This window comes from Centruroides vittatus, unplaced genomic scaffold (assembly GCF_030686945.1).
Source record: "Centruroides vittatus isolate TY-2023 unplaced genomic scaffold, ASM3068694v2 contig_579, whole genome shotgun sequence".
Classification (NCBI taxonomy): domain Eukaryota; kingdom Metazoa; phylum Arthropoda; class Arachnida; order Scorpiones; family Buthidae; genus Centruroides; species Centruroides vittatus.
In genome coordinates this window covers 245,666-270,923 of record NW_027122347.1, presented here as the reverse complement: position 1 = coordinate 270,923, position 25,258 = coordinate 245,666, and the positions used below count along the sequence as shown (strand labels likewise).

General features: G+C 29.3%; 1 protein-coding gene across 1 annotated transcript; it reads left to right on the top strand.

Moving 5' to 3' along the window:
- Window positions 1-17,039: 17,039 nt before the first annotated feature.
- On the top strand, window positions 17,040-25,176 carry LOC136979119 (protein phosphatase 1 regulatory subunit 14C-like). The gene is made up of 5 exons (XM_067275043.1): window positions 17,040-17,341; window positions 20,211-20,493; window positions 21,010-21,096; window positions 21,176-21,217; window positions 23,495-25,176. The coding sequence occupies exons 2-5, from the start codon at window positions 20,242-20,244 to the stop codon at window positions 23,534-23,536; spliced, it is 423 nt and encodes a 140-aa protein (XP_067131144.1). The 5' UTR covers window positions 17,040-17,341; window positions 20,211-20,241; the 3' UTR covers window positions 23,537-25,176.
- Window positions 25,177-25,258: the final 82 nt, after the last annotated feature.

The following is a 25,258-nucleotide window of genomic DNA, read 5'->3' as shown; positions in this document are numbered from 1 at the left end:
GATAACATTCTAGAAACCTTTCTCATTCCTCCTAAAAAAAAGACTTTTTTTAAATACTAGAAAAATCTTCCTCTTAAAATCCGGATTAAAATTTGCCAAGTCGGTACCACTAAACCCTATTTAATTTACGATCCGTCTTTTAATAGTCATTAAATGCCACTGGCAATTAAGGGTGTCTGATAGAAGTTTTTAAGTATTATTAAAGCAGATGTTAATGTATTAAACAAACAAACGTCGGCGGTCATTGTTTATTATTATGATTATTTATTTATTATTATTATTTTTTTCTTCTTCTTCCAGATCCATAAAACGGCGATCATCGCACACTAACCAGATATGAACGATAACTCTCTATCCTACGGCAGGAAAACTTTTTTTTATATGAAGGAATACATTAATTAAGTACGTAGATGTCATAGACCTTGTCTTTTTGGTGATTTTTAGTAGTATAGTCTTTCGGTTAATGCACCATACTGATTGTTTCTTTTTCGGTATACGGGCCATAAAAATAGAAACTACAGAGCGTAGGTCTACTACTACTACTACTATTACTACTACTAGCGCTTTCTTTAAACCGCCCGTATCGGGTGAATTTAAACGTTAACAATATGCAGAGTACATTTGGATAAACCAACAGTGCGTCTGCCCACGCCTAATACCGCCATACAATCATTTTTGAAATGCTCGATCGACCACACAGGACGGGAATGCCGAGTACAATGACCCTAGTTCTTGCCAAGGCTGATTAGTTTACACCATTGCCGCTTTCTTAGACGAGCGCTACTATCGGGTATGCTTTAATAGAAAAAGGTATATCGTACACGAAATATATAGTTTAGCATTCGGACCTTTTATTGGTCAGCCGTGAGAAGAGGATGTTAAGAAAATAAACGTTAGCGTTCCAGACGTCGGAATGTCAACAGTCACTTGTAACTCGATACTACCAAACAGGTAGCTACTGCTTTGCTGTTAGGAATTTATGATACGCTCTCGGCTGTTTCGAAACTGTAAACAGAGCCAAAGTGTTGCTATTGGAATTTTAATCATTTCTAACACTTAAAAAACAAAAAAATACAGTTATAAAGAAGAAAATTGTATAGCGTATTATAAACACAGCGAAATTTATAACTCTCTGTAAGCACTCTGTTTTTTTCTTACCCCCAAATACAAAATACCGGTATCCGGTACCACGCATTTAATTTTATATTTTAACACCTCTAAAATGGGAATTAAAACAAATTTAAGCAATTATAGCGATAGTTCCGGTTTTAGACACTATTTAAGAGTTAACATATGGTTAAATTACGTATTTAATTTCCATAAATCCGAGTGTGGTTCTAGTTAAACCGGAGATCGATGACCCCGGCTTAAAACCACCCAAAAACTTGAGTTTCTCATTAACTTATTAACAATGATGCGTCGCTATAAGGCCGAATTAATCGCGACTACACGCGAAAAGTTGAAAAATCTCGAATAAATTATGTAATAAATCAGTTTTTATATGTTTAAAGAATGGAAATTTATTGAAGACAATTCATTTTGCTTGCTTGTTTCCGCGATAATAAGACTACAATAGCTAAAAATAGAACGGAACCCTTTACAATAATTTAAAATATCCACTCGAGGATGCTCTTCTAAGAAGATTGTTTAGTATTGGCAGATGGAAAAAAAAATGCATCCGCCATTAATAAACTTGATAGTTTATTAATATTAAATTCTATATTAAATATAATCATTTTTTCTTACATATACTTGTCTCTAAGCATTAGTTCGCACTATTTTATCTTCTTAAATCTTGCAACAAAGCTGTTGCAGATATTTACAACGACAATGACGCAAGATTTAAGAAGTAAAAATAAAAATTTAGTGAAAAAACGTTCGAATTTTTACACGTTCTTGCTAAATTCTCGCATGTTATCAATTTTAAATTGCTTTTACATGTTAATTAATAAGTCCAATATGCGTAACAATAACGTTTAGCAGAAACACGTTAAACGATAAATACTGTTGTCTATTGTTTAGTATCTTAGGATATTGTATGGGGGAACCGAAAATTTATTTAATTAAAACAAATTTAATTAACAAATTCCAAGAGGCTATTAGAGTAAAACTAATTCCCTAAGCTATTTTAAGAAAGTTTCGACTTAAAAAAAAGGCGACTGGCTAATTCTACAAATCGCTGGAATACCCTGTTACTTTTAGAACTGGCAATATTCATCTTTCTAAACAAGGCCCGCGATGGCGATCACGTGGTTGGATATTTTACGAGAAATATTTTTAAGTGGCACCATCTGGCGTTTAGAAAGTAATTTAATCGGAAAATGGAGGCCTAAGACACACACACACACAAGAATTAATTCCATCCTTAAGGCAGTATAACTATAATTTACATTTTGGCAGATTAAAAACTGGTTGTTTATGTACAAGTTCTGATACCCGGGCCTACAGGTTATCTTTTCGATTAAAATGTAAAATAGCCGCTGATGTTTTTTTTTAAATGTAACTTATATAAAGAATACGAGCGACACTATCAATTTTCGAGTCTATATTTTTTGTCGAGGATGAGAAAAGTCGAATTGGGTGTTAAGTAATTTGCTACCAACCGTTCTAAATCTAAACTAGGTTCCAGAGTCTGGTAACAAATGGAACGTGAAAGTTGCTAAGAAACGGCTCCATCTTTTCTGGGAAGTATAAGACTGTATTATGGTTTTACGTTACTATGTAGTGTTAGACATCATTCCTGTTCTTTCTCAAATACAAAGATATTCTTTGAAAGGTCGCGACGTTTCTCCTATCACCGAAAAGAAACAATTATTATACGTTGTATAACTTATTTTACCTGAGGATAATGCTTTTCATTCGAATCTTCTATTAAATGAATGTTCTTAGTGTGTGACATTTCTTTTATTGAAATTTATGAAAAGGAATAATAAATGTAATCTTGTTTAGAAAAATCCATCGTTAGTCTATTTTGTTAATAAGAATATACATAAAATTTCTCTATTCAATAGGATGATTTAAGGGTGGTTTCAAGATTATGTTCGATAGGGCGATCTATACGGTTTTACGATGTATGTATTCAATATGATGGGTTATTTTTGAGGTTTCATTCCTTAAATTAATATATTCTAGCGTAACGTAAGTATAAAGTAACAATCTGTATTGAACTACCGATTAAATAATGTATATTGTGTATTGTGTTGTACGGGTGATGTATGAGATCGAGTAGTTTCAATAAACCGTGTCATTTTTCCAATTTCCAAACTCATTTTATAATATTTACAAGAAATAATTTATATATATATATATTAGTTTTATTTAAATATTAACGTGTTTATTCAAAAATGCTGTCAGATTTGCATAATTTTAATTAAAATATCTTTTCATACATATAAACTCTTTCTTTCTATTTCTATAAGGGGCTGTTAAAGTTGTATAAAGCGTACAGATTTAAAACGTAAGTGTTCGTTTATTTTATATATTTGCTTAGATATTGTTGTAGATAATTGCTTTTTTATTTGTGTAACGTAAATCAACAAATACGTCTATTATACTTTGAGACTATAAATGCAATCGTTTTATCAAAACAGTGTACAGTACTATAACAATTTGACGTCAATTTATACGTTCCCGTTACAAATTGATGTTGTATCGTATAAAATTGTATCGTATTCGAATAAGGTATTAAATACATTTATTTCAGTAAATATTTGTAAATTTATCCTGACAGTTTGAACAGTTGTTGTGTATACAACAGTAATTATACAACTATTTTAAGACTAGTTTCATAATGCAAACACAGAATGCATTCGTAATAGAATTAAAAAGAAGAAACACTTCAAACAATACAGTAATCCTGTATGAATTTCAATGGAGTAGTAAACATTAAACGAAAAATCTCACGAACTTATAATAAACTTAGTTAGTCCCCAGATATAGTAGACATCTTTTATATTATTAATTTTATAAGATAATTTAACAAAGATATAAAGATATATCACATTCCATGCAGCCTAACTTTCAATGTAAAAAAAAATATGTTTTGAGAATTTAATTAGCAAAAAATCCTTTAATTAAAAAATTAAAGCAGGATTTACAATCTCATAAATTAGAAAAACAACTTAAAAAACTAAACAAGGCTTGTTTTCATTCAAAATTAAGAAGACGATACGACAGTTTAGCACGCAAAACAATGAAACGGAAGGCGGAAGTAGCTCATAAAAATTCATTTAAAATACCCCCCCACTGGCGAAATTATAAAAGTGTAACATATACTCACAGATTAATATTATTTATAGTCGTTTATCGTAAGATATTTCCTTGCAAAATTCGCATCCATTATTCCAAGAAAGAGAATCGTCTCATAACCTTTCCCAGATGCGACATTTTTTAAATTCCGGATACGTAGAAAGCTTTTGTTTACCTTCCAGGTATATTTTGATTAATAAAAGTTTTTTCTAGGGAAGTAGTCATTTTAAAATATCCATCTACACGAATGTAGTAGGGGTGAGTGACTGAATAATGAGCTTACACTTCAATTCTTATAATGATTTACGTGTTTCGGGATGGTAATCTTACTCTAGAAAAATACCTCGGGCAAAAACTCTTTCTCTCATTTTAGGGTCATCAACTTCATCACTTTTTAACCAGTTCGAAATTTAAATAACTCGAAAATTGCAATTTAAATAAACTCTTTACGTAATTAAGTAGTTAAGATAACGACCAGCGCCGTTTTCACCTAGTGTAAGAGTCAGAAATCATTTAAAATCCTAAAAATTACCTTCTGCAAAAGCCAAAAAGTAAATAAAAATGCAATTCCTCACCACTTTAAAGATAAAAAAACAAAACAAAAAAAAAATAGTAATACAGCAAAGGTGAGTCAATAAAAGTTTGCCTCCTCCAAAATATACAATTCAAATCCGGTGATAAAATAGCAACAGTGACGATTACTCACCTTTTAGTTTATGACCAAGATAAGAGAAATTTTTTTTTTTTTTTTTTTTGTGTCTAAGGGAGATTATATTAATTTACGATAAGAGTCAATACTAGAACATACCTGAAACAACCGTCTCTCGGAATATATCCATAAAAATATGTCCTCGACTGAGTTGTTTCGATAAAGTCATGGGTTTGGAACCCAGGGATTGTCTGGGAGACTGGGAGTGTAAAATCACGTTGTTCAAAGACTGGTTCTATGCAGAACCAACAGGTGTGTCTAACTGGAATGAATCATGGCCTGCTCAGGGAGGACTTTTTTTTTTTTTTCTTTCGGATGTTTGTGTGTGTGAAAAGAACTTTTCATCCTTTTTACAGTCACTGCTTCGATTATACAGATTCAATTAATAGAAGTTTTTTACGTCGCGCCGATGTTTCGAAGTCTACTTTTGAAAGCTCGCATTTTTAATCTTTTTTTTCTCTCTTGAATATTATAAAAACTGCGTTCTAAAAAAAAAGTTCTAGATTGCTGTAAGAGTACTTTTGAAAGGCGCGATATATTGTGCAGTAAATCCTTTAATGCTTGAATAAATATACAAATGAAACGTTAAATAAAAAATTGATAAGATGATACATTTGAACTTATTACTTAACATAGAAGTGGCCCAGTTTTTTTTTCTTCCTTTATACAGCCACTAGAGCCATTTTATTTGAATGTTTGTTCAAGAGTTTACATGAAGTACAGTATACATTCTGTTAGGCTAATTCATATTTTCATTGTATGAAAAGAGATTTTTTAATACAGAAAAAAAAAATTTATTTAGTTCAGAATTATTTAAGAAAACTGCGAGCTGATACTTTTGTTATTTGATGTAAAAAAATAAAATTTTATTACGGCTCGACTTTTATAAATTTGGCTAATGTCACATATTTGTAGAGATAAAATTTGCATAGTTCACCTGCAACGAAGTTAAATATGCAAATTTTTGAATGTATAACGTATATTTTTTGATGATTTCTCTGTATAAATGCACTTATGTTTTAGAAACCCATGCTGTATGAATTGTTTGCGGTGTGCAAATTTCTAGAAATGTTTGCTTGGAGCTCCCGGGTTTAAGAGGTACCAAATAGATATGATTGTTAATTAAATTTAACTTATAAATATTAAATGAATCATTCGTGAGGTCCCGAAATCAATTAGCGCTTAGGGCCTCCAGATGTGTTAATTCGCCATGGATGTAACTGTCTGTCTATACGCTTATGCAGAGACTGAAAGAGGTGAGATGAGGCCCGGATCATTCACAAATATGGGACCCCACCCCTCTCAAAAAGCCATAAAAATATATGAATGACATAGAAAAAGATTTTATTTTTTCATTATTTATCAAAAGAAACTTATGTTTTTTACATAAAATACTAAATTCTGGGAACTTTTTTTTTCTGTCCGGCTAACTAGCTTTTTCTATCAGGTTTTTGTAGCTCATATATAGTTTTTTTTTTAATTTAAAATAATTCGTATTTAAATCCTAATAATGTGATAATTAATAAATAACTATGAGTAATACTTTATTAAAAACGATGAGTAATAACCTTTTACATAATTAGACGATGCATTAACCTCTCGTGATAATTAAAAAACGTAATTTGCAACGGCCCCACTTTAAACAATTAGATAGACTCCTTATAATCACGAAAATATGTAATTATCACCTTGTTTATCACTTTGAGCGATGGTACAAAATAAATGCTTTTAAACCATTAAAAAAACTGTAGTGAGACGTGAATTAAAGTTATATTTAAAAGTTTATCAAAAATTTAATCTATAACTGCGTTATCATTAACGCTGATTAATCATATTAATCATTTATAATTTAAATATTTTAATAGTTTTTATAGATTAAATAGTATATAAAGCAATTGGTAATTTTTTTTATATATATAAATATTGTTATAGATAATTTTTATCGCGCTAAACATCCTAAAAGATAAGCAAAATAAATATATCTTTATACTCTATTTATTAATTATATCATTATAATTTTAAAAGGATAACATTTATTATATTCTTTAATGCATTCTAGAATATAATAGCATCCATTATTCTTGAAGAGAGAGAGAGAGGAAGAAAAGGCATCATTTTCAATGTCAGAGTGATGTCCTTTAGAGTTATTGTTGTGCAAATAAACAAAAATCACGAAATTATTTTAAATATGCTAACCGTGCAGTTAATAGAGATCAAATTATTCATAAAAAAATAGCAACCAGGAAATAATAACAAAGGCATAAAGATTAAGAATTTTTTCAGTTCCTCCCTACGACAGGGTGTGTTCTCTCAAACGCCCTAAGTCTTGAAAAGGGACTGTCTTCGCTCGAAACGAGATCATTTAGTTACGTAGATTACGATCTTAGTTTCAATTAAGGGACACAGAAAAAATAAAATAGAAGTATATATTTTCTTATATTTACGTAATGGAATTTGAAGGGAGGGAAAAAAAAAGAAGATTAAAGGAATTTAAAAGAGATTTGTAGGCTTTCTGTAGCTAGTAAGACCGTATAAATCCCTTTATCCTTCATCTTAAATCCTTTTAGTGTGCTTACACCCGAAGAGAGTCTTTAAATCCCTTCAAATATCCCTTTAAATATATTTAACAAGCAGAAAATTTGGATTGGTAGTATTCGAATTTTCAAGGATATTGTTAGTTTAATTATGTTTAAAAGTAAAAATATAAAAATATAAGGTATTTACAAACGTTTAGCTTATTATTAAGTTAATAATTCATTCTTATCTGTAATAATATCAGTTTTTAATTGATTCTTTAATTTAATTTAATTCGATTACATTATTACGTAAAATTAAAACAGATATATATTTTGGTTATTAATATCAGGGAATTATAGCTGCTACCCACGCTAATATTCATTAATTTTGCTGTTTTAATCTAAAAAAAAAAAAATCATACAATACAAATATATGGATGAATTAAGAAATGGGAAGACAAATGTGTAGGCTAAGACATTTCGGTTAATGTTACCTATGGTTCCAAAATGGCGGCTCGTCTCTGATTTCAGAAAATAGAAGAAAGGAAACAGTGGGGATGCACGTTCTAACCTAACCTATTCTAATAAATTACCATAATTATTACCAACAAAATTATTAGAATAGTTTAGGTTAAGTTAGAACGTGCGTCCCCACTGTTAGAGACGAGCCGCCATTTTGGAACCATAGGTAACATTAACCGAAATTTCTTTAGTTTCCGAGTAAGCTAGAATTTTTCCCTTATGCTGAAACTAACAAATAGAACTAGGAACAAAGGAAGAGATTTGATACGAAATTACGCGAAGAGAACTTTGTCCAAGACGATTTTCTAGAAATTCCAATTCTCCAGTTTCTTTTCTTTTCGGAAAATTCTTGAAACGGACAATGCAAAAACAAATACAGCGATCGTTTTTATTGGATAAAAATTAAATAAATCAGTTATTTAACAATAATACTATTACAAAAACATAAATTGGTGGCGATAAAAAATAATATAATCTATATATATATAAAAACGAATGTATGTCTGTCTGTGTGTGTGTCTGTGTGTCTGTCCTTCATGCATTACCACACTATTTATCCGATTGCCATGAAACTTTGGGAAGTTGTTTAATACACTCCCGCGAAGGTTTGTGGCATATGTGAAGACCACTATTTCCCCCCTTTCAAAAATATATTTATATATGGATTAAGGCTTTCATGTCCAACAGATGGCGCTAACTTCTGACAACCTAAGTTGGCTTTTCTGTGAGGCATTATGCTTTTCTGTTAGAATGGACTAAAGCAGATCATTTTCTATCTATCTATATAAATAAAATATAACGTTTGTTTGTTCCTACCGATTCCTTTTGAATTTTGACACAACGTTGCATTCGAATACGCATGTGTTTGTATATAATATACACGTCTAAATTCCCCCTACTGGGGGAAGATGAACGGGATTAAGGCTTACCGTGAAGAACTCGGCTTCTATTATACTATTTTACATGCGGTTTTTTGCGTTTTTGATTGCATTTTAATAGGTTACGTCAACAGAATATACACTAAAAAGGGATTTTTCGATATTTCCTTGCGACGGAGAGGGACAGGATTAAGGCTTACTGTGAAGAACTCCGACTTTTATTATACTATTTTGCATGCGGTTTTTTGCGTTTTTAATTGCGTTTTAATAGGTTACGTCAACAGAATATACACTAAAAAGGGATTTTTCGATATTCCCCAGCGGGGAAGAGGGACAGGATTAAGGCTTACCGTGAAGAACTTGGCTTCTATTATACTATTTTAGATGCGGTTTTTTGCGTTTTTAATTGCGTTTTAATAGGTTACGTCAACAGAATATACACTAAAAATGAATTTTTCGATATTTCCCTGCGGGGGAGAGGGACAGGATTAAGGCTTACTGTGAAGAACTCGACTTTTATTATACTATTTTAGATGCGTGTTTGATTGCGTTTTAATAGGGTACGTCAAGAGAATGTACACTAAGAAGGGATTTTTTGAAATTCCCCCCACAGGGGAGGCGTTATACATTTATAATAGATACATTTTGAGCCACAGCAACGCGTGGCCGGGTCTGCTAGTTATATATACGCGTAATATAAAAAAAGGCGCAGTTGTATTTATCTTTTAAATTTTGTAAAAAAAAAAAAAAAAAAATACCAAACTGAATAATTTTTATTATGATAATAAAAATATATGACAAAGAATAAATAAACAAATACATATATATCAGGCCCTTTATATAGGATATGTACAGGTTGTAAGTTAGATAAAAATATGGAGCACTCTTCGTGTACAGCAACAACACGAATAAAACCAATAAATGGATGTTTTTTTACTATTTATCAAAATAAAACTTTAATTTTCATCACTTTATATCACGATATTCTTCATTACAAAACCGAATTTTGTAGTCGTTCCACAACCATTGCCCCTAACTGTATCTACTGTATGGGCCTAGATACAGAAGGGCTAGTAGATCGATATTATTTACATTCATAACTATAGAAAACAATAAAAATACATTAATTAATTAAATGCGGCAAATTTTACAGGTGTTAAATCAATTTAACTGTATCGATCTAGAATTTATAACCATGAAATTTCCGAGTTGTCCGCTCGAACGAACATTTTCAAGGAAACCGAAAAGTAAAATTTAGTACCGTCTTATTTTAGGAAATAGAATATAACAAAGAATAGCTCGCTACGTCGAGGAATAATTGGTCGAATAACACGAAGTAGGCGGCAGAAAATTTATAATTGGGTCAACTAAACCAAGGTCGTTCTTCATTTCGAGTGTTCGAAATATATTTATTATTATTTATTTATTTACTTTAACAATAGGAAATTTTAGAAATGGGCGATGATAAATCGATCGTGATCGATAACTCGAAGAAAAAAAAATGTAGTTTTATCAGATTCTTTTAATGCATTTTTACTGTTTTTATAATTGGCAATAAGTTGTAGATGAAGGAAAAAGTGATTTACGATAGCGAAAAACAGGGGTGGATATGTTAGCAAGCAGCTGAAGTGATATATTAAGTTATACGAGAAGGGAGCGCAGTGTAATATGTGAATTTGCTGACGATTTGCGACTTTTACAAAAAAGCGAAGAGTTAATTAAGAAATATGTTTTACTTAGAAGGATTAGCAGCGTCAGTTCACTCTTTCTAGTATTACCGATATTTATGTACGGCGCGTACAGTACGTTCTTTAACTAAACAAAGAATGAAACACTCGAGACAGTTCCATACCCCAAGAAAACAATTCTCTCTTTTATCTTAATTTATTCGATAATAATATTATTATTTAAATCATATTTTTACAGCTTATAATAGAGGAATCAGATAATTACCTAAAGATAATTAGATTCATTATTTATATTCTAAATAAAGTATGAAGCCTATTCTCATCGTCTAATTAGAAATATAATTTTATAGAATGATTACAATAAGTATTCTAATATTCTTAAAATTCAATATATTAATTAATAGCAAAACTTTGACAATAATAACTTAAAGTAAGACTAAATATATATTTTATATATTATCAGAAATATGAAATTTTTAATTATAAACACATAAAATCTTACAATTATCAACACATATTGTCTCATAAACATTATCTTAATGCGTACAAATCGTTTAAAACAAACATTTTACAGTGTCAGAAGAGTAGGGCCGGATTTAAATCTGTTCTTTCTACTTTACCCAATAATAATAAGAGCGTAATAAGGCCCTTAACTGTACCCTAACTGAGGCCCTACGACTGTCCTAGCAAAAATCCGTACTACCTTACTAAAGGTCATTTAATAATTTCATTCTTATTATTTGCATCTGTAATAAGGGGATAGAGCTTAATATATCTCTCCTTACCCCATTGTTAAAGATGCAAATACTTGAATAAACAGAACAAGAAAGTTGCAAAGTTATCTCGCCACCTATCAATGTCTAAGGTCTTTTAATACGGCAGAGAAGACCTTAGACATTTTAACATTTAGAAATTAATCGACAGACTTACCACATAATAAGATAATTAAATAAAAATCGGTTTAATTTACACTTTACAGCGAAAAATAACTGATAAATTCTTAGAAATGCCTTATCGCCTTATCAGGATTTATTTTGTGGCGCCACCTAGTGGGCTCGCTGTCACCATCAAAAATATCAGATGCTGATTGATTGATCATTTTGAGTAAACAAACCATTTTTGAATGATTATTTTTGTGTTTTTTTATTTTTTCCTTTCAATAATACAAGGCAAACACTGTTTCGTTTGTTAGATAGTTTCATTCGGAATTAAACTTTAAATGGGTCAGTTAATAATTTTAAATTAACAGAGATTTAAATTTTTTTTTTAAATTTAACCCATTCAAAATTCGACTCATAAGTGACGTCACAGTTGGAAAAATTTAATTTTTTTTAATAAGAAAAATTGTATTTGTTAATTAAATTAAGAAAAAATATATAGAAACAATAGTTAATTACAGTTGATTGTACAGTATTTAAATATTTTAAACATTTATTTTATAGAATAATTGTTTTGTATTAATGACTTATAACAATAGATGGCGCTTGTATATTTTTAGTCATTTTTTTTAACCTCACTTTTAATGCTGAATGAAATTTAAATATGTTTAAAAACGATTTAAAATTAATTTAAACATTGAAATAATTATTTTTTTTAATTATTAATGTAAATTAGTCTAAATTTCCAATGCAGTTTGGTACATTTTAAAAAATCTATCGTCTCTCCATCTGGTGTAAAAGTTTAGAACCACATTTGAAACTTTTCTACAATACAATGAAAATTTTCGGTGTAAAAATGTATGAATTAATTCGAAATTACATTTTTATTTTTCTATGTAACTGTTATAATATTTATTTAAAAGAAAACCAAAACGGATACAAAAAAATAAATAAATAATCCTTATAATGTAATTCCGGATGTGGATTGTTGCATTAAAAACATCTTTTTTATTTATTTATTTATTTTTTTTTTTAAATCTATTCTGAAACATCCGTTTCCTTATGTGATCGCATTGGACATATTTAAAATGGATTTTTTTTTTTCCTTTGCGGTCGGTTGTTTCAGTTAAATTCTGTCGAAATATTTATAAAAGATTAAGTAACTGTAACAACTGTAATCGAGGTTTTCTTTTTTTTTTCTTTGTTTCATTTTTACATAAAGTAATATCGAATTACAAAGAGTATTACTAGCTGAAACACATGACCCTCTCTAATCACTCAACGACAAAAACGTTACTATTTTAAATATACACGGCATATTGTTTAGGAAAAATTCTATAATTAACCAAGCACTGCAACCGATAAGAAAAGTTATTTGTTTTAGTAACAGTTTGGGTACCAGATGCTGTGTATTTTTTTTTTTATTTCTTTCTTTTAAATTAGAAATGATATCTTCTAAAGGCCTTTCACTTGATGGATTATAACAATAGGAATATATTTATATGAATCTCCTGCAAGCTATCCTGTGTGGTAATGTTCTAGCTTATCTCTCGACAACAGTTTGGCAAAAGTTTTTGATAGGAAGCAGGGACATATGTAAAGTTTATGATGCAAAGAATGGGGATGTTAGATAAACAATAAGTAGCGAATTTCAGTGAAGTGGATACGCTTGAAGTTTTCTGGTGTAAGAAAGAAATAGAGCTTGGATTAGAGTAAAACATACATTTAATTTTAACTTATTTTAAAATCGATTGCAGTTACTTAATCCGTATTTAATTTATGCTAGCTTCTGTATTAAAAGTTGATCGTGTTTCATACCTGATTTTTTCTAATCACTAATTTGTATGCTGTTTAGGATGCTATATACATGCTATAACATAATTATACATACATAAATGTCTGAAAAGTTTGTAAATCGTTTATTTTCTTCTCTGTTAGCAAAGTAAAAGCTAAATTATCATTTTGAAATGATTATAACTTATTATAGATAACTGATAATATAATTTTTTACATCCTTCATACCGTATCTCCTGCAGATCTATATCCTACAGTAACTTGTAGAACCACATCTACTGTAGCATAAACTTACTTAATAAGGAAACAGACTCTACGCATATATTAAAACTTATACATTATATTTATTATCTCATACATCCTACACTATTATCTTTACATAAATTACAATCTGGGTATTGCCATTAGATCTATAAAATTAGCATTAATTTTTTTTTTCCTACGACAGAATTCCGCTAATATAGTTTTAAATCACGTTAAATACAACCTTATTTATTTTTAAAATACTTAAATTGCGATATTAAGTGCATTTAGTTACACAATATAGGCGCCTGTCAATTTATATAAAATTATGGCCTTAATAATAATAACCTTACAACAGGGTTTTTCACTCTAATAAGTTACATTAATCTACTTACTAAAAAAAGAAATTTAAGAGAAAAAAAATCACGCGCAAGTGGAAGTAACGACCTTGAATTGTCCCTTTTAATTATAAAATCGTGAAATTAAATAGATGATAATAGGAATACTTACAAAAGAGAATAGATTTTGTAAGAAGGAAGTGAACTACATACAATGTCCGACCAAGTGAGAAAATTGTGTTAATCTTTTATTCCAGTTTTCTTAAAGGAAAAAGGGTTATGATATCATCTCTCTCCTTCTATACATTAATTTTAAACGTTAACAGCTGTTGAAACATGCCAAATGCCAAGTTATTTAGTAATCCTCTAAGATTTAAATCTAGTTCAATTTTTATATAGATTAAACATCTCGTATTGTACAGTACATGTATATAATTCTCAAACGACGCATAAATATATTCAGTAACAGACAACAATAAAGCGAGTTTACGGTCACATGTTATCGTCCTTCATTGCTATGCGGTAAAGTAGGCTGAAGACATATATTGATACTTTCTTTGCCAATATTAATATAGGTCACGGTCAAATTACTACGACTTGTAAAAGCAAGTTTTACACTCGTATTTACTTAATGACCATGCATTCTTTACTTACATACCCTTTTGTATTGATTTAACTATTGTTTATAAAGTCGTTAAAACGTTTACTTGTGTTAATTGATTACAGTAATATACAGTTCTGGTATTTGCTATTTAATTCGTTTTAATATCCGCAGCAAAGTTTAAGGTATATCAAGTTAATTACTATTTAAAAATAGTTGATGTTCGTAAGTAATATTGCTTGCTTTATTTTAACATATTTCTCACGCTATGCAATTTATGATGAGCTTCGATATCTATTTTTATGATACTTTTTATTGTATTCTGTGCCATAAATTTGTGATTATTATAGCTATTTCATACAATAGCGAAACAATGTTTTCGAAAGAATATAAATTTTATGACTAATCTAACACGGCAATACAGCTGTATCTAGTTTTTTTTTTCTTGAAGAACAAATGTGCCCACGTTCACGCGTCACATACAAAATAAGCGCTCATTGATATTACGTCATATTCAGTTCCAATTATTCAAAACATAACAGAAAACATCTGAACTCTGCCCTGTTTTTCTTCCCAAATAATTCGAGTTTTTGTTAACATGACGTCGAAGGCGTTGTTTCTTATAAGTCAGGTTGTAGGTTCGAATCTCGTTTCGGGCATTTCTTATTTTGGATGTGGGTTTATGATCGTTTATATACATGCCCAGATGGAAGGAGTGCCGGCAGGTTCATTTGAATACAGAGTGGTCCTCAAAATTTAATAATCTCTCAAATAAAAAGCTTGATGATAATCTGAACATTTTTTCGTTAATTGGTATAAATTCTGTTTATTTGATTGATTTTATTCTTAAATTTTTTTATGGCTTTCTTAGGGGAATGGTTTCCACATTTATGACCTTAATTACAGCCCGAGCACATGTTTTAGGCTCTGTTTTTGTATGCGCACCGCACATAAATCGACAGATGAATTAGCCTATACTATTGTTTATATAATATTAGCCTATGAAATTTAGAAAATAATAATATATATTTTTCTTAATCCTGAAAATTAAGCATGAAACAAACTTGGTATTTTCATAAAATGCATTGAAATTACGCTCTATCTTCCGCTCATTCAATGAATTTCATCAATTTTATACAGAAATTTAAGAAAGAATCGAAAGTATTTTTAATTAAAGTATTTATCTTTGATTACTCTTTAACATTTAGATTACGTATTTTTCAAAATTAAATTTGTTGTTAATCCTGATTCAAAGAAATGTGAAAAAAATTTCAATCAGTCTTGCCAGTTACATTGTAAATTTAAATAAGAATTAAAAAGGAAAAATTGATGCGGCAAGAATTTATTATTAAAGCATTTAACCTTGATTTTAAAAATTTCTAATTCCAACTTTTAACCTGTTGTTTGTTCTAGATAAATTTCCAGTTAATCTCGACTTTCAGTGCCAAAAAAGCATGCACTTTTATCTATTACATCGCGAACTTTGCATCGAAAATGAAAATTAAAGCTGAATGAATACGGGGATAAGTTGCTAATCATAATTTCCAAATTTTAATTCGTACACGAATGTATCTATTAAAGTTAAATTTATAGTTAATCCAGCATTTAAAAAAAAAATAAATAAATAAAATTAAGCACCGAATTCACCACGAATTTACTACCATTAAAACACTTAATCTCGTGTTACCGAATGCTTAATTCTTCTTTCACAATTCTATACACTGACGTGGCAATTAAAATGAAATTATCATACAAATAATCCCAAGATAGGCCAATTACCATATATATATATTAAAAAAAAAGTAAAGTAAAAGCTTTTATTTTATTTTTATATGATAATTGCTCTATCTCGAAACCATGCGGGAACAATTTCAACTCGATCGTAAATCAATAAAAACCGACTTAACAAAGCGAAATTTTCTAAGAAAATTAGCAGGAAAAACGAAGGGGTTTATTTTATACGATATATAAAATAAAATTTGTAATTTTATTATCGCGTAAACGATCGATCCGAACGAATAAAAAAGATAACGATCTAAATCGACTGGAATTACCGATGTACTATAAATAATTGATACAAGAAAAACTTTCAAGAAAGATGGCTAAACTGAAAAGTCAGTCACAGAGTCACCGTACAGTACAATGGATACTTATTACAATCGACAATCGCTCAATGGCCTGTGACTGTAGTAAGATGTGAACTCGGATAACCTTCCCGACTAAACAATCGAGCTCATTACAAAGATATTTTTAAACCTAGTGATGCTTTCCCACGAATATTCCAACGTCGAACAAACCCATACACAAATTTCAAACAGCGAAACTTAGAAACAAACGAAAAAAACCATGTTCTAAAAGTAGACGCCATTGTGGTAATGCCCACTTTTCAAACCGCTACAACTAGTTCCCGCAACAACTAAAACTAAAAAAAAAATAAGCACGAACTGGATCAAAATTTGCTTATAAATAATGATACGGACGATCGTGTTATTAACTTTCGCCCGTGAAAAAATATACAAACAAAAAAAAAAAAAAACTGGAAAAAGTTTAATCGTTTCGGCCGCCATATTTTACGTCACCGAAACGTCAGCAAACCCGATCATCGATCGGCGTAGGGCGCAGGCGCGATCGTCTGCATCTTTTCAGTCGATCGTTTCGGGGCAGACGAATGAGGAGGAAAAGGTCGGAATTTCTACTCTCCTAAACGCCTTTCTATAAAACAATCAAATATATTTAAGCGTAGAAAACCGTCGTAAGTTGCGAAAGAAAGGCCACCCGAATGGTGTATACTTAAAACAATCAAACTGGCGACGTTCCGTGTGTGACATCACAACTAGGGTTAACGTCGTCTTTTGTTCGGAATTAATTTTTTCCACACAGAAAACGGAAAGTAAGGAAGAGAGAAAAAAAAATTCCAAAAGAACAGGTAAGTCCGTGTTAAAGAAAGTGAACAATCTTAAATTAAAAAAAAAACAATAAGCGAATGGATGTTTTTTTAAATCTGTAAGTAAACAACCGGTTTTGTTCCAAGTATTCCTATTAATTCCCCTCTTGAAAAAAGAGGAGGTTGTTGCGACCCACCCTTCACCACTTCCAGAAAAAAAAAAAAATTAAATAGGAATTGAATTCCACGTATACATAGTTGGAATTTTAATATAAACCAATCTATAATCTTTAAAAATATCCATTCGCTGCTTGTTTCTGACATTGATGGCGATGACGATGACTGAAATTGATGATACACGTTCATTTAACGTTCAGTTTCTAATATTGTTGGCATTGATGTACACTGTAAATAGGAATGAAATTCGACATAAATGTCTAATATAAAAAATTAAATTCTAGTTAAAATTGTAACACAAGTAAATTTAATTCCTGTTTATAGTTTATATCTGACGTCAGAAATATTCGTTACAGTGGTTTAATTTATACGAGAATTAAATGCTATGTATATAATCTAGTTTAAAAAAAAATATATATATATATATAGTTTACAATGGTTAGTTTAATTTAGATTATAATAATGGTTGTGTTAACTGCTTTATTATATGATTGATTGTTGTTAAAATGTATGCTGGAATATGATAGAATTATTATTATTTTTTTAAACCGAAAGATTGTCTTTATATTCATTTTCTAATACAGAAGTGTATTGTCAAATGCAGTCTTTCGGGGAATAGGAATAAATAGCTAAATTCTAGTAATTAGTTTATGCGAGAATGATTTTTAGCATTAATTTCGAGCTTACAATAGATTTTTAAAATGCAGAATCATGTTTGGATTATCGCATATATGAAGTATTTTGTAACGATCAGATTAACAATATATTAATATGTTTATTGTTTATTGAATAAAGTAAAGAATAATAGGCTTTTTACATTCATTTTTTAAAATTATAATAATCAATTATTTATAATTCTAAAATCAATTTTTTATATGTTTTATAATTTATACAATATGCATTGAAATTCTAAAGATGAATAGGCGTGTTTATAAATATTATAATTCCTAAATATATTCTACAACATTACTAGGAAAATGTCAATATTATTATTAAATTGTTTTAAAACAGGAAGTTTTATAGATATGCTGCCTTCTGAGTAACTTGGACTTTGATATTGTAAATAAATACTCACAGTTATGTAGGCTACCATTAATCAGGAATAACACTTGAAATTTAATATGATAAAAGCTGTTTTATTTTTAATGACTAATATTGTTTAATGCATACTTAGGCAATACATATTTTATCTTATCTTCGCCATTAAATATTGAGATTTCAATAATAAATTTTATAGCGACAGGGTAAAATTTATGATGGAATGCTTTGTGTTCTCCCGTGTCAAAATGTAGGAGGACGTAAGGATACGAACCATGAAATTCTAACTTGTTAGAAATAAACTTAATGGGTGCTTTTTTGATTTAGAAATGACTTATTCAAACCAACAAAGGCTAATTTAATAAAGTTTCTTTGGTAATAGAATTATAATAGTAAGCTGAACTAGAAATCCATAGAACCATAGTATATTAAGTCATATTTTATTGTTTGGCCGGTATGACTCGGCAGAGATTGACAAATTTTAATAGTGTGAGTAATCGTCGCAAGCATTCGACGGTGCCCGAACTTCGGTTGGCAGTCCGTTTCGTAGGCCCTACTATGAATTAACCGTTGCATTTTATAACAGGATTATCTACTTCTGTCTGGCATGTCCATTGAGACACTTCAGCTGCAGTCCTATTACTTTCTCTAGATTATCTTTTAGATTAAAATAACTCTGAGATTGTCAAAAGAATGAAATTTTTATCTGTCAACCACCCATTACATGTCAAATTAAATACATGGGATGGGAATTTTAACAAATTGAAAATATGCATTGACATTTTTGTGTCATTGACTTGGGATAAATTAGTCTTTTTTTCTATTAAATAATTGGCTTACTTTTTTATTTGTTCTTGAACTTAATTATGTAAAATCTTTGATTGGAAAGATCGTTTGATTCAATTTTCGAAAAAGATAAAACAGAGTTTTTGTAAATTAATTTTTCAACATTGCAAAAATATCAATTTTCTTTACAAATTTTAATTTATAAATAATTTTATAGCTATTTTTAAATGAAATTTAATAATACAAAGAACAGATTTCTAAGAATCTAAAATGTAAACAAATTACAATTAATGTTAATCTTAATTTGTTTACGTCTGTTAAGGTTAAAGAATTAATTGTATTTACTTTTAATTTTAATTTAAATATTTTAAGTTTTATTGTTATATTAAGTAGCAAACTTGACATAAAGACTTGATTTTAAATAATTTTATTCTGTTCGTATTTTCTCAATAGTTAAACAGTCATTACGTGGGTAAGTGGAAATAAATGTCAAATGAAACTTAATTACGATATGAATGGTTTCGAATAGAACAATAAAGCAATCAGAAGCAATTCCTTTACTTTGATAAATATGGTTAGAGTTATTATCTCTGGGCAAAATCTCATTTTCTCATCTCTTACACAATATATTGTACAATAAAAAAAAGTTACTCAAAATGATGTGAAAGCTAACCAGAAAAATTGTTCTGTAAATGTATTGTCAGCTGCAGGAATTTCTGAAATTTGAATGAATATTTAATAAAATGTTGACAACTGGAGAAAAAGAGATATTAAGTCTCTAACAAGTTTCAGTCGAGTTGCAAAAATGAATTTCGATAAAATAATTTACATTTTTTACACATTACGTTCCCTTTCACCACTGCGTTGATTTATTTCCAAAACAGTTATGACTTTTTATTTTTTGTTTCAGAATCATACTTAATGTGCACTAGGTACTAAGTATGGAGTGTAGTCTGCCCCCTACTTATAACACAGAATCAACAGCCTCAGCAATAAAAACGATGCAAGCGGACCACATTCCCTCCAAATCTGTACTTCACGTGAACTTCGACACGGATCCCGAAGACGTGCACGAGAGAAAGAAAAAATACTTAACCGCCAAGTACGGACAGCACCAGATGAGCTTAATAAGAAAGAGACTTCGCGTCGAAATGTGGATGTACGAACAGCTTCAGCTGCTCTACGGATGCAGGGTAAGAATTACAAAGTAATTAAAACAATTTAATTACATAAAATTTTGCCAGTATTCTAAAATGAAAAGCATTCATACCTGAGAAACTAATCATTTGCACACCTGGGGGTATGGACGATTATACAGATTTGTAGCTTTCTATTATCGAGTTCACCCTGAACTTGTAATAACCTGATTAAATGAGATGTTAGATGCATTGTGTGAGTGAATCATAACCCCAGGTGCAAAAGTTCTCAAAATTTAAACCGATGATTCTTTCTTCCGAATCGATCATCTAATTGTAAACGTAACAAAAAGATCCCTAATTGTATTTTAAAATGCAATATTCTAAATTAACTCTGAAAAATATATATTTTACGATTGAAATGTTTTAAACTTAAATTTACTTAATGACAGCAATCGCTATTTTTTTTATTTATCATCATCATTTGTATTTTCAGTTTATTTTTGAATGTCTACCTTTAAATTTTTATTAACATTCCTTACTTTTCATAGTAATATTTTAATTAAATTGTAGGATGATGCACAAACATATGATGTAGAAATAGATCTAGACGAATTATTGGATCTGGAGGGTGACTCTCAAAGAAGAGATTGGTTACGAGTAAGTGAGAGCATTATCAAAATCATTTAGAAGGACTTATTGGATAAAGTACTCATTTTATTTTTCCTTCTTCTAATAGACTAAATTAGAAGGTGCCAAGCAACCAGCTGAAGTTATTGAGGTATGACATTTTATAGTTATTGTTAAAACTTTCAAATAAAATGCAGTCAGTCTACTGCAGCAATTTTTGACCATTCATGCTTCCTGGCAAAACTCCAGACAGATTATATGCTTGTAAAAATTCAATCTTTTTAAAGAATTTTCTTGAAATTGGATTATTTAAACCAGTAGATGATTTTATGCTACTTTGAAAAGATTTTCCAACATTGCCATTTGAATTATTAAATATGTACTCTACTTGGAATTATGACAAAGATCCCATTCATACATATACATAAAATATCATTACCTGAATAAATACAATAAAAAAAACTATATCTAAAAATATATTTCCTTGATTACATTTTATCATGTTCTTTTTAATTCTTATACTGTTCTTTTTTCCCTTTCGTTATCATTCTCTCTTCTTCCTTATCACTTTAAAATACTATAATATCATACGTAATTAAAAGAATATTTTCATTACAAAAATAGTAAAAGAAGAAAATGAGGTAAAACTTTTTCATTTGTGTAATTTAATAGTTTTCCTCTTCTCAAGGTGTTCGTTCCAAAAAGAAAAAAGATTTGCTCGGCTTTCACCTATTCTTTGTTCTGCATCAGTTATACATTGTATTGTCTTTTGTTCCTCATAAATAATTCTTCTATTAATTTTAACACGCTTGATATCATCTGTTTCACGAACAGCTTCGAATGCATGTCATTGACATATTCAATATCTTCGAGTATACTTTTGACTACTGCTACTTTGTTAATGTATAATCTTGTCTCCGATATGGCATTGTTACAAGATTTAATGAAGCACATCTTCATTATTTCCAAAAGACAACGTTCTTTCCTCTTGGCATTGTGACACGCATAAAACATATCAATTAGCATTTTATGCTTTTTTTAAAATTCAGTTGCACACTTAAGGTTTTTTCTTTATTATTCAATTTTCCAATTTATATCACGATAAATTTTTGTTATTGAGAATTGTAAAAATTTTATCTTTGTACATGTAAGTCAACTTAAGGCTAAAAATGCATATCTTTGCTGAATTTATTCATGTGAATCTCTCTTGGATGTGTTAGGTCACAATGAAAATGTATTCACTTTCATATTGGCAACAACACTTCTGTTAAGAATGTTGTATTTTCAGACTTGGAAGCATTTTACAATATTCATATTCATACGCAAATATTATTTACAATTTTAGTAGAAAAGAGAGCAAATAATAGAAAATATTTTATGAAAAGCTTAAAAAAAAAAGCCATTATGTAAATCCATGTTTTTGGCAACATACATCTATTTAAAAATAACTGGTGTTGGCACATTTAAATTGCTTTTAAAATATATCAACTTTAAATAAATGAATTATTATTTACAATGTTCTTCTAAAAATATATCATAAGTAAAGTAAATTATAAATATGATCTATTAAAAATGTACAAAATGCAAAATACATTTAGCAAGTGGACAGTGTTTTCTTTTTTTAATTATAGTTGCATGTGTTGACTACATGCTGCATTTCATTTATGTTGTTAAGAATTTTTAATTAGCTAGCATGATTAATAATAATTAGTCAAAATGCCATTTTTAGATTCAACTTTTTGTTTATTATTTTACATTTATACTTTATTAAGTGATATCTGAGCTGATAATTGTATTATAAAATTATTTTAAATAAATAACATTAATATAATATATTGAATAGAGACATTCAACAGAAATTATATGAATGAAAACAATATTTACTTTACAAGATTTATAATCTGTAAGCTTTAAAGTCCAATGATAAAAACTGCTTTTAAAATAAATTTTCTAGTAAATGAGAGGTTTGAGTCATTGTAAATAGTAATATGATGATAAATAGCAACAAGAGAATTACAGACTTGTCAAATAAATCTAATTCTACTAACATCCAGTATATTTAACAATACACAGTTTGTTGTGTCTTTATCATACTAATCAAGTTAATTTCACATTGAAATTCTGTTTCCATATTGAGTTACATTTGAATTCTTATTGTTCTTGACAATTTTGCTTTAAAATTAGTGATTCACTATCATCATCCATAATTTATTTAAATTCTGTCTTTTGAAGCAATTCAGTGTTGCAATATCCCACTTATGAGTACATTACTGCTAAATCTTTTCTTCTGATTATAGCACTAAATTGCACTTTGTATTACTTAAGAATGCAAATTACATAGCAGAATGATCAATTTTTAAAATATTTGCTGTAATAAATTATCTTTGAGTAGCTAATTAAATCTTAATACTTTATTTTATTTTTACAGAAATTCATTGCTGAATTATTACAAAGAGCCAAGACTCTGTGAATAAAGAAATTTGGAAAACTACCCAATTGATCCAAGTCGACAGCAGCATAAAGCCATTTCTGTTTTTAGTTCTCGTTCAGGGATGCACTGTATATGTTCATGTATTTCACATATCATTTTGCATGTTTGTAAGTGAAATTCTCATAGGTTTAAACAAAAAAAAAAAACAACAAATCAGAATACCTGAAATAGGAAATTTCCACGCTAGAGTAGCAATATTTCTACCTAGTCGTTTTTATTGAAAAAAAAAAGAAAAATAACCCAAAAAAATATTTTCAAGGCCAAAATTTGGTATCGTGTTAATAATCATTAGATGTATAATGGTTTGGGTATGTATTCTGAATTCGTTACATTCGTTAATTTAGAACATCCGGTGATTTGAAAAGTTTTGTTTATTGGCACGCTTGTCAGTAAGCAGAACTCTGGATGCAGATCTTCATAAAAGCTTTTAAGTATTGTTTTTAAACTTTTCATACTTTTAAAGACTGATTCGGTACACATTTTCTCCCACTTTTGTGCCATTTTGAACATGCTCCGAAACTGGCAATTGCACTAATTAAATTTAAAACAATTTAGTGATGTTTGTAAAATTTTAGTGCATAACTGACTTATTAAAAATATTCACATGATAGATTAGAGAGGATAGCAATTGCTTTAGTGCTGGTTTAGTAGACAATGATTGCAATAGAATATTGATGTTGAAACAACTACGCACAGTACAGACAGTATTTATTGCAATATGTTCTCGTAATTGAATGCAAGTAGTTCTTGCCTTAGACGCCAAATGCAAACGACTTTGTTTCTCTCCCACGGAAAAAAATATTTATTAATAAATTAACTGTTTTAGCTGCTAGCAGCATGAAGTACAATCGGATTTGATCACGAGTAAATTTACTAAACTGCTTCTGCCGTTTTAAATTTTTATACTTTAGATACTCGAGCACGTTATCGAAAGCTATTCTTTCTGTTCCGCCTTAAATTTTTTTATATCAAATACGAAACAAGGCAAAGAATATAAAAACCCACTGCCAAATTTTCAAAGTTCTAAATATAAATACTTTGTAATGGGTTAACAAGTACATGTTTAATATTTCCAAAGAGAAAAAAAAGTTTTTGATATGTGTTAAATATATTTCTATTTCTTTTTAAAAGTTATTTTAAAAATATAAATAAATTTTTGCAAGCAAATGTCAAAATATTTTTTGCAGTTTTTATTATAATTTACCAAACTACCTTTTTCTAATGTAATAATTAAAAATTGATAATTGTATCTTAACCCATCTGCTTACCATGCTAAGTTCAAAACTTTTATAAAAGTCATCACCTTCATTTTGCCAATTTATCTTCTGTTTATCTGCCGGAAAAAACTCTAAACAATGCACGACTGTATATACATATATATTTTTTAATTTCCACCTAAATCAAGAGCACCTCTAAACGTCCAGAGACGAGACCGGAAATTGCAGAATGGATGGGTAAGCGAATGGGTTAACATAACAGAAATCAAAACGTTTTTTAGTAATTCTAGCATGTAAAAAAAAAAAATATATATATATATAATCATGTTTTTATGGGTGCAGAAAATTGTTGATCAGATCTGAAAATGAAACTTTTAGCACAATAAATAAAAATAAAACTGATTTGTGTTGTTTCTTTTAGAAACCTCTTGGTTTCAATGCTAAAACACTACATTCACCTCAATGGAATTTTCAAACGTGGTCG